General features: G+C 42.3%; 1 protein-coding gene across 1 annotated transcript; it reads left to right on the top strand.

Annotated features, from left to right (window-relative positions):
- Window positions 1-4,635: 4,635 nt before the first annotated feature.
- Window positions 4,636-12,667, top strand: LOC117057439 (vomeronasal type-2 receptor 26-like). Its single transcript, XM_033168282.1, has 7 exons — window positions 4,636-4,853; window positions 6,285-6,576; window positions 7,686-8,546; window positions 9,058-9,285; window positions 9,697-9,731; window positions 10,708-10,796; window positions 11,766-12,667. Exons 1-7 carry the CDS (start codon window positions 4,636-4,638, stop codon window positions 12,665-12,667), a joined length of 2,625 nt encoding a protein of 874 aa, XP_033024173.1.
- The last annotated feature ends 2,327 nt before the right edge of the window (window positions 12,668-14,994 follow it).

The raw sequence follows: 14,994 nt of genomic DNA, 5'->3' as shown, positions 1-14,994 counted from the left end.
ACACATACATTATTCTCTTGTAGCATGTGCTGACAAGACGACTCAGAGCAATTTTTGTCAAAATATATGCAAGTAAATCTTTATCTGGCCTTAATTCTCAATGATAAAATTTGGCTCACAGCTTTCAGCATAATAGGATCCTTGAAACTGTACTATTGCAGGCCTTGCCGATCAGCAGTTCAAATCCCCGCAATGGGGTGAGCTTCCGTTGCTTGGTCCCTGCTCCTACCAACCTAGCAGTTCGAAAGCACATCCAAGTGCAAGTAGATAAATAGGTACCGCTCGAGCTGGAAGGTACATGGCATTTCTGTGTGCTGCTCTGGTTCACCAGAAGTGGCTTAGTCATGCTGGCCACATGACCCGGAAGCTGTACGCCAGCTCCCTCGGCCAGTAAAGCAAGATGAGCGCTGTAACCCCAGAGTCGTCCACCACTGGGCCTAATGGTCAGGGGTCCCTTTACCTTTACTGCTAACAATCAGATTTCACCATCAACCTACCATACCCAAGATTGTAGAAATGTAAGATGATCCTCTTGAATCAGGCCAATGCCCCATCTCATCCAGCGGCCTGTACTCACACTGACCAACCAGATGCCTGTGTGAAACCTTCAAGCCATGCCCAAGTGCAAATGCACTGTCTCCACCATTGTTTCCTATGTCAGTGAGTTCCATAGTTTATCCATGTGCTATGAGATAACATTTGTTTAGTTGATTAGTCGTGTCTGATTCTTCATGACCCCATGGACCAGAGCATACCAGTCACTCCTGTCTTCCACTACCTCGCGCAGTTTGGTCCAACTCATGTTGGTAGCTTCGAGAACACTGTCCAACCATCTCGTCCTCTCTCGTCCCCTTCTCCTTGTGCCCTCCATCTTTCCTAACATCAGGGTCTTTTCTAGGGAGTCTTCTCTTCTCATGAGGTGGCCAAAGTACTGGAGCCTCAGCTTCAGGCTCTGTCCTTCCAGTGAGCGCTCAGGGCTGATTTCCTTAAGAATGGATAGGTTTGATCTTCTTGCAGTCCATGGGATTTGATGGTCCAGCTCTCACTTCCATACACCGCTACTGGGAAAACCATAGCTTTAACTATGCGGACCTTTGTTGTCAAGGTGATGTCTCTGCTTTTTAAGATGCTGTCTAGGTTTGTCATTGCTTTTTTCCCAAGAAGCAGGTGTCTTTTAATTTCGTGACTGCTGTCACCATCTGCAGTGATCATGGATCCCAAGAAAGTAAAATATCTCACTGCCTCCATTTCTTCCCCTTCAATTTGTCAGAAGGTGATGGGACCAGTGGCCATGATCTTAGTTTTTTTTATGTTGAGCTTCGGATCATATTTTGCGCTCTCCTCTTTCATGCTCATTAAAAGGTTCTTTCATTCCTTCTCACTTTCTGCCATCAAGGTTGTGTCATCAGCATATCTGAGGTTGTTGATATTTCTTCCGGCAATCTTAATTCCAGTTTGGGATTCATCCAGTCCAGCCTTTCACATGATGAATTCTGCATATAAGTTAAATAAGCAGGGAGACAATATACTATACAGCCTTGTCATTTCCCTTTCCCAATTTTGAAACAATCTGTTATTCCATATCCAGTTCTAACTGTAGCTTCTTGTCCCACATAGAGATTTCTCAGGAGACAGATGAGGTGATCAGGCACTGCCATTTCTTTAAGAACTTGCCATAGTTTGCTGTGGTTGACACAATCAAATGATTTTGCATAGTCAATGAAGCAGAAGTAGATTTTTTTTGTGGAACTCTCTAGATTTCTCCATAATCCAGTGCATGTTTGCAATTTGGTCTCTGGTTCCTCTGCCCCTTTGAAACCTAGCTTGCACTTCTGGGACTTCTCGGTCCACATACACTGGTACCCCAGGTTACATAAGCGATCCATTCCGGGTCGCGGTATATAACGCGGGCGTGCGTATCACAAATGCAAGGGGGGAAATGGAAGAAGCATGATTTGAGCTCTTATGCACATGTGCGAAGTGCACAGAACGCTTCTGCGCATCTGGGGGTCATGTGCGTGTCGCACGCACTATGGAAACACATCCAGGTTGTGGGCGTTCACAACTTGAACGTCCACAACATGGGGTGTGTGTAACCTGGGGCTCCACTGTACTGCTTAAGCCTGCCTTGCAGAATTTTAAGCATAACCTGGGTAGCGTGTGAAATGAGTGCAATTGTGCGGTAGTTGGAGCATTCTTTGGCACTGCCCTTCTTTGGGATTGGGATGTAGACTGATCTTCTCCAGTCCTCTGGCCACTGCTGCGTTTTCCAAACTTGCTGGCATATTGAGTGTAGCACCTTAACAGCATCATCCTTTAAAATTTTGAATAATTCAGCTGGAATATCATCACTTCCACTGGCCTTGATATTAGCAGTGCTATCTAAGGCCCATTTGACTTCACTCTCCAGGATGTCTGGCTCAAGGTCAGCAACCACACTACCTGGGGTGTACGAGACCTCCATATCTTTCTGGTATAATTCCTCTGTGTATTCTACCACCTCTTCTTGATGTCTTCTGCTTCTGTTGGGTCCTTTCCACTTTGGTCCTTTATTATGGTAATCTTTGGACGAAATGTTCCTTTCATTTCTCCAATTTTCTTGTACAGATCTTTGGTTTTTCCCATTCTGTTGTTTTCCTCTATTTCTTTGCATTGCTTGTTTAAGAAGGCCCTCTTCTCTCTCCTTGCTATTTTTTGGAAATATGCATTCAATTTCCTGTATCTTTCACTATCTCCCTCACATTTTGCTTGCCTTCTCTCCCCCGCTATTTGTAAGGCCTCATTGGACAGCCACTTTGCTTTCTTGCATTTCCTTTTCATTGGGATGGTTTTTGTTGCTGCCTCCTGTATAATGTTACGAGCCTCAATCCATAGTTCTACAGGCACTCTGTCCACCAAATCTGAATCCTTAAACCTGTTCCTCACTTCCACTGTGTATTCATAAGGGATTTGATTTAGATTGTGTCTTACTGTCCCAGTGGTTTTTCCTACTTTCTTCAGTTTAAGCTGGAATTTTGCTATAAGAAGCTGATGATCTGAGCCACAGTCAGCTCCAGGTCTTGTTTTTGCTGACTATATAGAGCTTCTCCATCTTTGGCTGCAGAGATCTAATCAATCTGATTTCGATGCTGCCCATCTGGTGATGTGTAGAGTCGTCTCTTGTGTTGTTGGAAAAGAGTGTTTGTGATGACCACCTTGTTCTGTTGACAGAACTCTATTAGCCTTTGCCCTGCTTCATTTTGAACTCCAAGACCAAACTTGCCAGTTGTTCCTTTGATCTCTTGACTCCCTACTTTACATTCCAATCCTTCATAATGAGAATAATGAGAATAATAATAATAATAATAATAATAATAATAATAATAATAATAATAATAATAACATGCCCATCTGGCTGCATTTCCCCAGCCACTTTGAGTGGCTTACAGCAGATATAAAAACACAGTAAAAAATATTATTTCTTTTGTTGTTATCTGTTTTCAATCCCCCTAAAGCAGGGATAGGAAATCTATAGCCCTCCAGATATTGCTAGACTACTGCCATCATCATTGCTGACCATTTTCCACACTGGCTGGAGTTGGTTTGTTTTGGGATCCATCAACATCTGGAGTGCCACACATCCCCAACCATTGCCCTAGTGGAAGTAACACAGAATACATATTTGAAAAATAAAATGCAGAAGTTTGCAGAAGAAGCCAGAGATATCAGCATCACTGAATGAAGGTGGGCACTGAATTAAAATTCAGCAAAAAGGCTAGAAAGTCAGGCTCAGCAACTTTGGGAATCCTGACCACCCTCGCCTGGGTCTGGATGAACTGTGGGGTCTGAGAGATTTCAAGAATCCGTTCTCTCCCTAAGGTGCTAGCTCACATAGGCTGACAGAATAAGGCGAGATTTTACACAAGGCTCTATAAAAGGAGTCATACAGGAGGGCCTGGGGCACCTACTCAACCTCTCCAGAATCACAGGGGCATTTGCCCTTGAGGGTTTGGGCAAACATGCATTCCCAAGGCACAGGAGAAGGAGGCTGGGAGGAAGGGGACACAACTGTCTTCCCCCAGGACAGCAATGAGCGGCCATTGTAGTCATGCCGCATGGCTGGTATGAATCCAGGTCCACTCAGCCAAATTCCAAGATGCTGACTACACCATGCTACATTTTGGAGTCTCCATTGACTACAGGGTCTTCTATTGTGAGCTTCTAAGTTCTAATTTCACCCATACACCACTGGTCCATTCTTATTTAATGAAAGGTTATTTAAAATAGCAGTTCTGAATATTTTCTTCAGCAATTTTCTTCAGCAATTCCACAGGGAATCCCAAGCACTGGATGAATAACTGCATTCCTGCATAGCTATTAACAAAGGCTATAATTAATCTGCTGCGCCTCAAAAATCCCTGTACATTTTCCCTGACCACTGGCAACATAACGCAGAGGATACTACAATTTAACCAGAATTATTTAAATAGTGTCTGGGATCAGCAGGTCTGATTTTGAATACTCACAGATTGTGTCCTCTCAGGAAATTAAACCACTGTTTAATTGAGACAATTTTTATCTTGGAGAAACCTATTCTAGTATTGCCATAAAAATTATGGTTTCTGCCTAGAACAAGCAGTTGCCCTTGTATTAAAGATGTTAGTTTTAATGTTCTTGCTGCTGGAACTGATTTCTTACAATGTATGTCAGGCTCACCTAGCAAAATGCAGGCTCCAAGGTCCACACCGTCCACTTCACACGTATCATCAGCCAGGAGAGTTCCTCATTGGTGGCATTGTTTCCCATGGTGCCTTCTTCTCCTCTCCGGCAACATTGACTGAGGAACCCCCACCAGCACTGCCTGAAGAGCTTGTGTAAGAACTAAGCCACTCATTTATTACAGCAGGGGAATGATCCACTGGCTAGCCATCTAGCTCTTCATATGTCAACAGTGTGAATCCACAGCAAGAAAAGCTAATGCTATTCTAGGCTGCATCAACAGAAGTATAGTGTCCTAATCTAAGGAAGTAATACTACTGCTCTAGTTCTGCCTTGCTCAGACCACACCTGATATACTGTGTCTGGTATTGATTGCAGCAATTTAAGAAGGATATTGGCAAGCAGGAAAATGTTCAGAGGAGGGAGTCAAAGATGATCAAGGGTCTGGAAACCAATCCTTATGAAGAACAGTTGAGGGAGTTTGGCATATTGTAAATATGCTTAAAATGGCAGCCTAACAGTGCAATCTTATACATAGCCACTCACATGTAAGTCTCACTGAGTCCAATAGGGCTAAGCTCTAAGTAAATGAGTACAGGATTTCGTCTCATGTACAAAGCCTAAGTCTAATGTACAAAACTGGGGATTTGGTTTATTTCTTGTTTTTATTGAATCAGTTAGCATATGTCCAAACTCAGTACAATTTTATATTCACAGAAGAAATATTTTATGGAGTGGAAACAATTGTAATATTGTCCTACTAGTATTTGTGAAATGCAGTCAGCTGGAATTGACACATCATTAGGAAAACTATTGCACCCAAAAGAGCTGGAAGAGACCAACATAGCAAAGGTTCTTTGAACTAGAATACTAAGTGGAAACATTTCTCTTTTATGACATAGGCATATAAAATAGATTTCACCAACAATACCTTTGGTTTGTATGCATTCAGCATAGACATCTCTACGTTCTGTCCTCTGACATGCTTAGGCTGCCTTTGCACTGGAGGGGAAGAAGACTTCTGGTTGTTGCGGCAAATACAGCTGAAGAAAAATAGTAAGGCAATAGCCAGGGGAATTGTAACACTTGGCACCAATATATAGAGGATTTCCATTTTATTCTTTTCCTTGGAGTCTTTTGTATCTAATTCAGAAAAAGAGGGGTGGGGAACAATGCGAAGAAAATCATAAAATCTCATGCTAAAGAGTGCAGTTTTGTACATGAAATAAATACAAGTTTTGTGTGCCACATGAATATATATATATATATATATATATATATATATATATATATATATGACTGAGGGAAGGTATGATAACCATTCTAAAATATCTCAAGGGCTGTCACAATGGAGCAGGCTTGGTTTCTCCTGCTCCAGAAGGAAGGACTAGAAGCAGTTGATTCAAGCTACCGGAAATGAGTTTCTAACAAATCATTAGGAAGAACTTTCAGGTTATAATTTTTCAATAGTAGAATGGACTGAGAATTGACCCCACTACACTCAATATGATTAACTGCTGTGTTGATATGTAAAAGGATATATCTGTTGAAGTTGCTGCTGATACGGTTTGCAACTCTCATTCTAGGGTGGTGCCTAAGGTTTACCAGCACATCGTGGCCTTGGCATTTGCAGTCAAGGAGATCAACAAAGACCCTCACATCTTACCCAATATTACCTTGGGCTTTCAATTATATGACAGCTATTACAATGCAAGGAGCACATATCTTGCCACACTGCTGCTTTTATCCAAGGTGGAGAAATTAGTTCCTAACTATATATGGGATGTCGAAAATAATCTGGCTGGGGTCATTGGAGGACTGGATTCTGAAATCTCCTTTTATGTGGCAACTCTTTTGGATATCTATAAGATTCCGCAGGTAGGACCCCTATGTACTATACCTCTATCAGTTTGCATAGAGAAGGAGGCAGGTTCCTCGGTTTCAGTTCAGGGTGAAGATGAAATTGGAAGGAAAACCATGTACACCACCTTGAGATCCTTAGAAAATAAAAGTGCTACATGATTATAATATATATAATATAAGGAAACAAACAAACCTGAATAAAGGGGAAAGGGTGCAATATCAGGAAAAAATATCACTCCTCCCAGTCTTACAAATACATCTAGAACACTGGTATCCCAAAGTCCACGGATGTGAGAGCGCGCTTCTCCCTCACCTGCTGTTTTTGGTTATGCAGCCTTTTCTGTTTAGGGAGGAGGGTATCTGAATGGGATTGCTGTGGAAAGGGGGAAATTGCTAACAGGATAAAAGCTGACAGGTAGGAGCCAGTACAGTAACTATTCCTCCTTACGACACCAAACCCAATTAAATTTATTGTGGATTTATGGCAAATTGCAGATACAATCCACTTCTGCAGGAGAACAGTAATAGCGGTGAGCAGCTGATTCACAAGTAAAATAAATTTTCATAAATAAAGTCTGAGAAGAGTCAATGCAGTTCTGTTGTGTGATGGGGCATGTGCATCATGAAGAAGAAAGATGAAGCTCCAGAGAAGAAATGTGTATCTGGACCAAGTTGCAATTCTGACAAAGCCAGATAATGTCTAGGTCATCTGCTGTTTGGGGCATGGTATGTTCCCCCATTCAATTTTATCCATTGTACAAGATGCTGCCAAATCTTGCAATAACACAAAAAGTTACTTTGGTTTTTTTATATAAAAAATGTAAAATAGACACAATGCCCTGCTCTAGTGTCAAAGCGTTAACAAGATTTATAAAAATAAATATAGAACAGACACAGTGCCCCTTTCCAATCATCAAATCAAAGTTTTAAAAACCAGAAATGGGAGATGATTCCAGTTTTCAGCCCATCTGCATGTTTGTCTTTTGTATATCTGAGAGAGAGGCACACAAACCCTGAAAGATTGGCAAAGGGCATACTTGACCAAAAGGGTTCACCACATAATGTATAAGAATACTTTGAAAGTACTCTGCATTTTCTCTTCTCTTCCTCCATTTTCATTTTAGCTCATTTATGGCTCTGCTCCAGTGATGAATGATAAAATCCCAGGGCTTCCCTTCTACCAGATGGCAGCCCCAGAAGCCCTTCAGTACGAGGGAATTCTCTCTTTGCTTCTGCATTTCAGGTGGACATGGATTGGAGTCATTGCAATGGACAATGACAATGGAGAAAGATTTGTGCAAACCATTTCCCCAATGTTTACCAAGAGTGGTGTCTGCATTGCATTCCTACAAAGAATTCCCAGTTTTAGATTTGTTTCTGAAATTACTGGAATGCTACAACAGGGTGCAACAATAAGCCATAAAATCCTGAGCAGCAAAGCTAATGTAATAGTGGCAAATGGAGAATCTTATTCTATGGCATCTTTTAAATGGCTTCCATACCTATCAGAACATGATGACATGGCAAACAATGTGAAAAGTAAAGTATGGATCTCAACAGCCCAGATTGAATTTGCTTCATTTGTCTTTCAAAGGAACTGGGATTCAGGAATATTCAATGGTGCTATAGCCTTTGAAATTCACTTCAGAAACCCACCCGGATTTCATCAGTATGTTGTGCACAGAAACCCTTCTGGCATAGATGGGGACGGTTTTATCAGGGACTTCTGGCAACAGGCCTTTGGATGTGTATTCCCAGATATCACTTCAGACAAGGTGGAGGGGAATATTTGCACTGGAGAAGAGAAGCTGGAGAGCCTTCCTGGGTCATTTTTTGAAACGAGCATGACAGGCCACAGTTACAGCATCCACAGTGCTGTCTATGCTGTGGCCCATGTTTTACATACCATGTCCACATCCAGATTCAGGCACAGAAGAATGGCATACGGAGGGAGAGGGAAGAATCAGAACCAACAGTTTTGGCAGGTAAAGGCTAAACATCCTCACCTGGAAGAGACCTGTTATTCCCTCACAAAGTATGGGTTTCCAAAATGTTGTCAGCTTGCTCATTCCTCTCAGAAAATAAAAACATTTGTATGAGAGAACTTTCGATACCACTGAGATGCTACTGCATTCACAGATAAAAAGCAGTGGTAATGGTCGAGAGAGATGTTCAGCATTCTCTCCATCCCATATACACCAAATCCTGTCTCAAATCAGGTGATCGTACACCATTGTTGTGTCTCCTGAGATGAAGATGGAGAAAGGAAAAGAAGTGTGGGGCAGGGAAGAGATAGAAAGACTGTAACAAAAGGGAGAGTGATGTGGGAGAGAGAAAATTGGTGGTCTCTCCATGCTTGGACCTGACTCCACTCACAGTTGACTTAATCACCACCCAACACTTGCTGTAGGTCCTGTCCCCAACAGAAAGACACCTTAGCCATGTATTTGAACTGCAGCCTTTTCCAAATAATTGCCTTTTCTGTTTTCAATCTAGCTCCATCACTTTCTGAGAAGTATCTCATTTAACAATACAGCCGGAGATGTGGTCTTCATCAACCAGAATGGAGAGGCAGCATCTAGCTTGGATATTGTCAATTGGATAATATTCCCCAACCAAAGTTTGCACAGAGTGAGCGTTGGGAGGATAGATCCGCAGGCTCCTCCAGACCAATCTTTCATCCTTGATGAAGATGCCATAACGTGGCACAGTTGGTTTAATCAGGTAGAGTTTCATTGTTAGATAATTCCAAAGAGATTCAGTCTTGCATATGGTGATCATTCACCTGCATGTCTACTCGCTGTCTTTTAAACTGGAAGTTATTGTGTAGAATATGACCAAAGCATCCAAGTACCAGATTAAGAGGCAAAAGCTTACTGCAAGAAGCCACTCAAGTTATAAAAGAAAATGTTATTAAGGAGATTACAGAACTGAAGAACTCTTATACTACAAAATACAGTTTAGCAAGGATAACAGTGCAAATATACCTTAAGGAACCTAGTTCAGACCAAAATAAAAGCTAGTTTGTTTTACTCTAATCCAAACCATTAATGGACACCACCACAAACTGCATACATGCAAATGTTGTTTTTGCATCGCACAATCCTTCATCTGAATATGGGTGCTTTGATCTAGGTCAAATACCAGTTTTTCTATGAAAAGGACTGGAGGCAAGAGAACAGGTTTTTTTCAGCCAATCAGGGCCTCAGCATATATTTCCGCTGCACCAGAAGGTGTACTTGGTGAAAGTGGATTTCTGAATGATCATTGTGATCCTGAACAATCTTACACCCGGCAGAGCACACAAGTGGAAAGTTGGAGTAACTAAATGGGTTCTTTCTTTCCGCTGGAAACGGCAACCTGAATATTAAGTACAAAAGAGAAATCTATAATAAAACAAACAAAATAAATTAGGATTTCGTTACATTTATAAAATACTGGTTTTTAACTGAGTGTAAGAGTATGTATAAATAGATAAGCCCCAAGATTTCGCCTTTCTTGCTAATAGATGGGGAAATGAGATGGTTGAGAAAAGGATGTATAATATAGTGGTACCTAGGATTACAAACACCTTGGGTTACAAACGCTTCTGGTTACAAACTTCACTAACCCAGAGGTTACAAACTTTGCCCCAGGATGAGAATGGAAATCGTGCACCAGCGGCATGAAGGCAGCAGGAAGCCCCATTACCGAAAGCACGCCTCAGGTTAAGAATGGTTTCAGGTTAAGAACAGACCTCCGGAACAAATTAAGTTCATAACCAGAGGTACCACTGCAATACCAGAGGAAGAAAGTGAGGACAGACAGCAGCAGGTGCAGGAGACCACTATTGTTCTAAGGCCACAAGTGGAAGAGGTACAAGCAGGAGAACTGGTGAAGACTGAGAGAGTGAAGGAGATAGCTAAGAGGAAAATGCTTAGAAGAAAGGTGTAAAGAGCAAGCGTGCATCAGTCTTCAAAAAAGAGTTATCTCAAAATAGGTATTCAAATGTATATATTTTTCTTAACACGCTGAGAATTGTGTTGCAGCATTCCAAGGAGTGTCATAGGTCCTCATTCCAATTCATGGACTTGTCCAGAATTTTTGTTGTTTTGGAATTTACCAAGATTGCATTCTTCAAAAATCCCTTATTTGTCTCTTCCCCAGACAACATCTGAGGGGTCAAAGAATAGGCGTGGCCATCGGTACCAAAATCAGTTCTAGAGATGAAAAACTAGTTGACAACGAACTCAAAAGTAACAATCATAACAAACTTAACAGAGACACTAAAGAAACTTCTGAGTGTACATTAATGGACAGGGCAATCTATGCAGAGCAGATAGGGCACTGCTATGTAGGGAACAACACCTGCACATCCTAGAACAACAGAGGAAATATCACATCACTTCAAACATTACTACAGTGGTACCTCAGGCTAAGAACTTGATTCATTCTGGAGGTCTGTTCTTAACCTGAAACTGTTCTTAATCTGATGTACCACTTTAGCTAATGGGGCCTCCAACCGATGCCGTGAAATTTCTGTTTTCATCCTGAAGCAAAGTTCTTATATATAGCCATTCCACATATTGCTGAAATTCTGGGTCAACTTAGTAACATAGAGAAGAGCAATATGTCCAATCTCATTATTCTCTTGATGATTCTTCTGGTCTTTCATTTACGGAATAGACTCGGCCTCTTTCTGTATGTACTGAGAGATGTCTTCCAGGATCCAGCAAGAAAGTGAAGGAGGGACAGCCACCTTGCTGCTACGATTGCATCCTATGTGCAGAGGGGAAGATTGCAGACCAGGATGGTAGGAGAAATAAATACAGTAGATTAAATAGATCCAGACTCAGTACTTAGCATTGAATGGTGCTGTAAGGATGGCTGGGTTTAAGGTTCAAAAGAGGAGATGATCTACTGTGTGTGTGATCTTTCCTCTTTGTAATCATTGCCCTTCAGATAGTCAAAATATGCTAATCAAATGAGAATGACAATGCTTTGAGGGTAGTTGGATAGTATGTGGTTCAAATAATATATAGATGGGGCCTTGCCACTCCTCCTGAGTTACACAGGCTGCACCCAGGCTAGTGTGTATAAACATTCAGATGTCAATGGTCCACATAACTCTGAACCAATTAAATTCAACAATACCACATTACAGAATATCAGACAGTACTAAACATATATATGAGATAATTTCTTTATTATTCCCCCCCCCCCAGATATGAATGACTGTCATAAATGCCCAGACAAAGATTATCCAAGCAAGAATCGGGATGCATGTCTACCCAAGGATACCAGCTTCTTGTCTTATGAAGAACCTTTGGGCATCAGTTTAGCCTGTTGCTCTCTTTCCCTTTCCTTGATCACAGCTCTGGTTCTAGGTACATTTATAAAACACCACGACACACCCATTGTCATTGCAAACAACCGAAACCTCACCTACACTCTCCTCATCTCTCTCCTGCTCTGCTTCCTTTGTGCATTGCTCTTCATTGGCCAACCAGAGAAGGTCACGTGCCTCCTGCGACAAACAGCTTTTGGCATCATCTTCTCAACCGCTGTTTCTTGTGTCCTTGCAAAAACCTTCATGGTGGTTTTGGCCTTCATGGCTACAAAACCAGAATCCAGGATGAGGAAATGGGTGGGGAAAGGACTAGGCCACTCCATTCTCCTTTCCTGCTCCATTGTTCAAGTGGGCATATGTACTGTGTGGCTGGTAACCTCCCCTCCATACCCACATATGGACATGCAATCAGTGACAGAAGAAATTATACTAGAATGTAATGAGGGGTCTGTGACAATGTTTTACTGTGTCCTCATCTACATGAGCTGCCTGGCCACTGTAAGTTTTGTTGTGGCTTTCTTTGCCAGGAAGTTACCAGACAGTTTCAATGAAGCCAAGTTTATCACTTTCAGCATGTTGGTCTTCTGCAGTGTTTGGCTGTCCTTTATTCCTTCCTACCTGAGCACCAAGGGAAAATATATGGTAGCTGTGGAGATCTTCTCCATCTTAGCCTCCGGTGTTGGGTTGCTGGGTTGCATCTTTGCCCCCAAATGTTACATAATCATTCTGAGGCCTGAGCTGAACAACAGGGAACAGTTGATAAGGAAGAAAAATTAAAGAAATAATAAACCTGGCATTCTGCAGAAAAAAGGCTTGCAGCACAAGTCATAACAGCCACAATGCTCACAATAGCCTGCTCCCTGTATTTCCTGGGCCAAATGCATTATGGTGTTAGAGATTTCAAATTGCCTACGTGCAGAAATTCAGCTGTCTATCTTCAAGCAATTACCAGTTGGCAGAAAGCCCAGATCTGCTCTCTCTCTAGACCCTTAGCAACGACCTGTGATTGGTCAATGAGTTCCTAAAGAGTGAGCTCTGTGTGAGAGCTTGTGGTGGTAGTGTTAGGTTGGTGCTGGAGTAAGTGGTCAGTGTAGAGAGAGAGACAGAGAGGAAAGATTTTATGTTTTGTTTCTTTTATTTGTATAGTCTGTAAATAGTAACTTATGGGTACTAGTTGCTTCAATAAATACTGTATATAGTTATCCAAATGAGTTCCTGAGTTCCTGCGTTGTGCTGTCCAGTTAATTAGACAACAGCCAGAAGCTTCCAGAAAAGTCTGTGGTTAACTCTGCTGTGTCCAGGAATACGTTATACTCCTGACACTAAATCTTAAGATATGGGATGTCTGATAATATAATATTCTTCCTGTGAGTATTCTGCCCTAAGGAAGAGCATGTAGAAATTCTTTCAGCTACTATGAGTAGCACCAAGTTTCTCCCCCCCCCCCCCAAAAAAAGGTTATATGTGCAAAATCAATTGACCAGTTCATAAAGTTAACAAAAGCAAGTTGAGTTCCCAGAACTGAAAATACTCAAATTAGACTGGCCTCCTTGCTGGCCGCCCCTGCGGCTCCACCCCAGCAGTGCTGAAAATAGCCTAAAAAGATTTTTTAAAAAACAAAAAAGGAAAAAAAAGTTTTAAAAAAGCCTAGTGGGTGGGGCCGCCCCCGATGTGTCACCCCCAGCAGGGGCGCTGCCCGGGGCCCCCCGCCCCCCCTTGCGACAGCCCTGCCTCCATGCTTTTTGGACATTAGGGGGCAGCCCCCAAAAAATGGGAATGGAAGGACTCAGCCCCTGGGAGCTAGTGCCCCTGTAAGTGGAAATGGAAACTTCTGTTAAAGCTTAATTTAGTTTAGCTTAGTTTTGCAATTGTACAGAGAATTGCCAGATTTCAGCTGATGATTATCTCCCCTGTAATTACCAAAAAGACAGTAACTAACATTTCCACTTATCACACTCCTCATTCCCTAAGAACTTGCACTAGACACTACCAAATCTAATGAGACAGTCTGTCAAGGATAGTATAAATGAGCTCTCCTCATTGCCATGGACTGGCTGGATGCAGAGGAGCAGTGGGGGGCACTAGCTGGGAATTCCCCAAGGGAAGAACGCACAGGGCCAGGGAATTGGTTTTGGGATGGTGATGAGTGGTCAGAGGGAGAAGAGGGAGCAGACTTGGGGAATGGGGTGTCAGAAGCTGAAGAGGTAACAGGGTTTCGTGAGCTGGAAGAGGCTGGGGCAAAGAGCAGTCCAGACTCAGGGGCAGAGGAGGGGAGCCAAGAGGCAGTGGTGAGGCAGGCTGCTGAGGAAGCCAGGGAGTCTCCTGCTGCAACCATCTCCCCCATCCCCAGTCTCCTAGAACACAGAGAAAAATGATGAGAGCAGAGCAGAGATTGGTTGTGTGCAGATGCAGTCTGCAACTGTTTGGAAAGAAACCCTAGAGAGGAGGGGACTTGGGCACTTGCAGGAAGGCAGGAACTTTTGGTCCCTGCCACATTGGGGCAAGACCTACTGGGAAGAGGTGCTGTGATCACTAGGCCTGAGCTTCTTTTTGTTTCTTTGAATTAAGAGTTAACTTCTCTGACAATGTTCTTTATTGATTGACTTACGTTTGTTTCCAACTCCTAACACCCAGATGTGGTGCCCTCCAAATATTCTGGACTACATCCATCGCTAGTCAATAAAGGATGGTGGGAATTAAAGTGCAAAACATCTGGAGAGTGTTATGAGAAGGCTGGTATTAATATGTTATAACAACTGGTGTTAGGGAGTTAAAGCCGGCAAGGATTCACTAGTATGATCAGGATTAAAATAATAATAATATCTCTGGGTTTCACACATATTGGCATATTTGTTCTGGCAGGTTTTTTTCTTAGAAGCTCTAATGATACTGCTATGGTTAGAAATATGGGAATTTTGGTGTGAAGATAATGGTCAAGATGATGGTGTTACTGGTCTTTAAACTGATGCTACTTCCTTGTGTAGTATGCAAGACTCACATTGCTAAATGCCACGTCCACAATCCACACACTCCATTGCACCTGTATCATCAGGAAGGTAACCTCATCATTGGGGCTATTGCATCTTATGGCATCCTCAACTACA

This window comes from Lacerta agilis, chromosome 14 (assembly GCF_009819535.1).
Source record: "Lacerta agilis isolate rLacAgi1 chromosome 14, rLacAgi1.pri, whole genome shotgun sequence".
NCBI classification, from domain to species: Eukaryota; Metazoa; Chordata; class Lepidosauria; order Squamata; family Lacertidae; genus Lacerta; species Lacerta agilis.
This window is presented reverse-complemented; position numbering and strand designations above follow the sequence as displayed.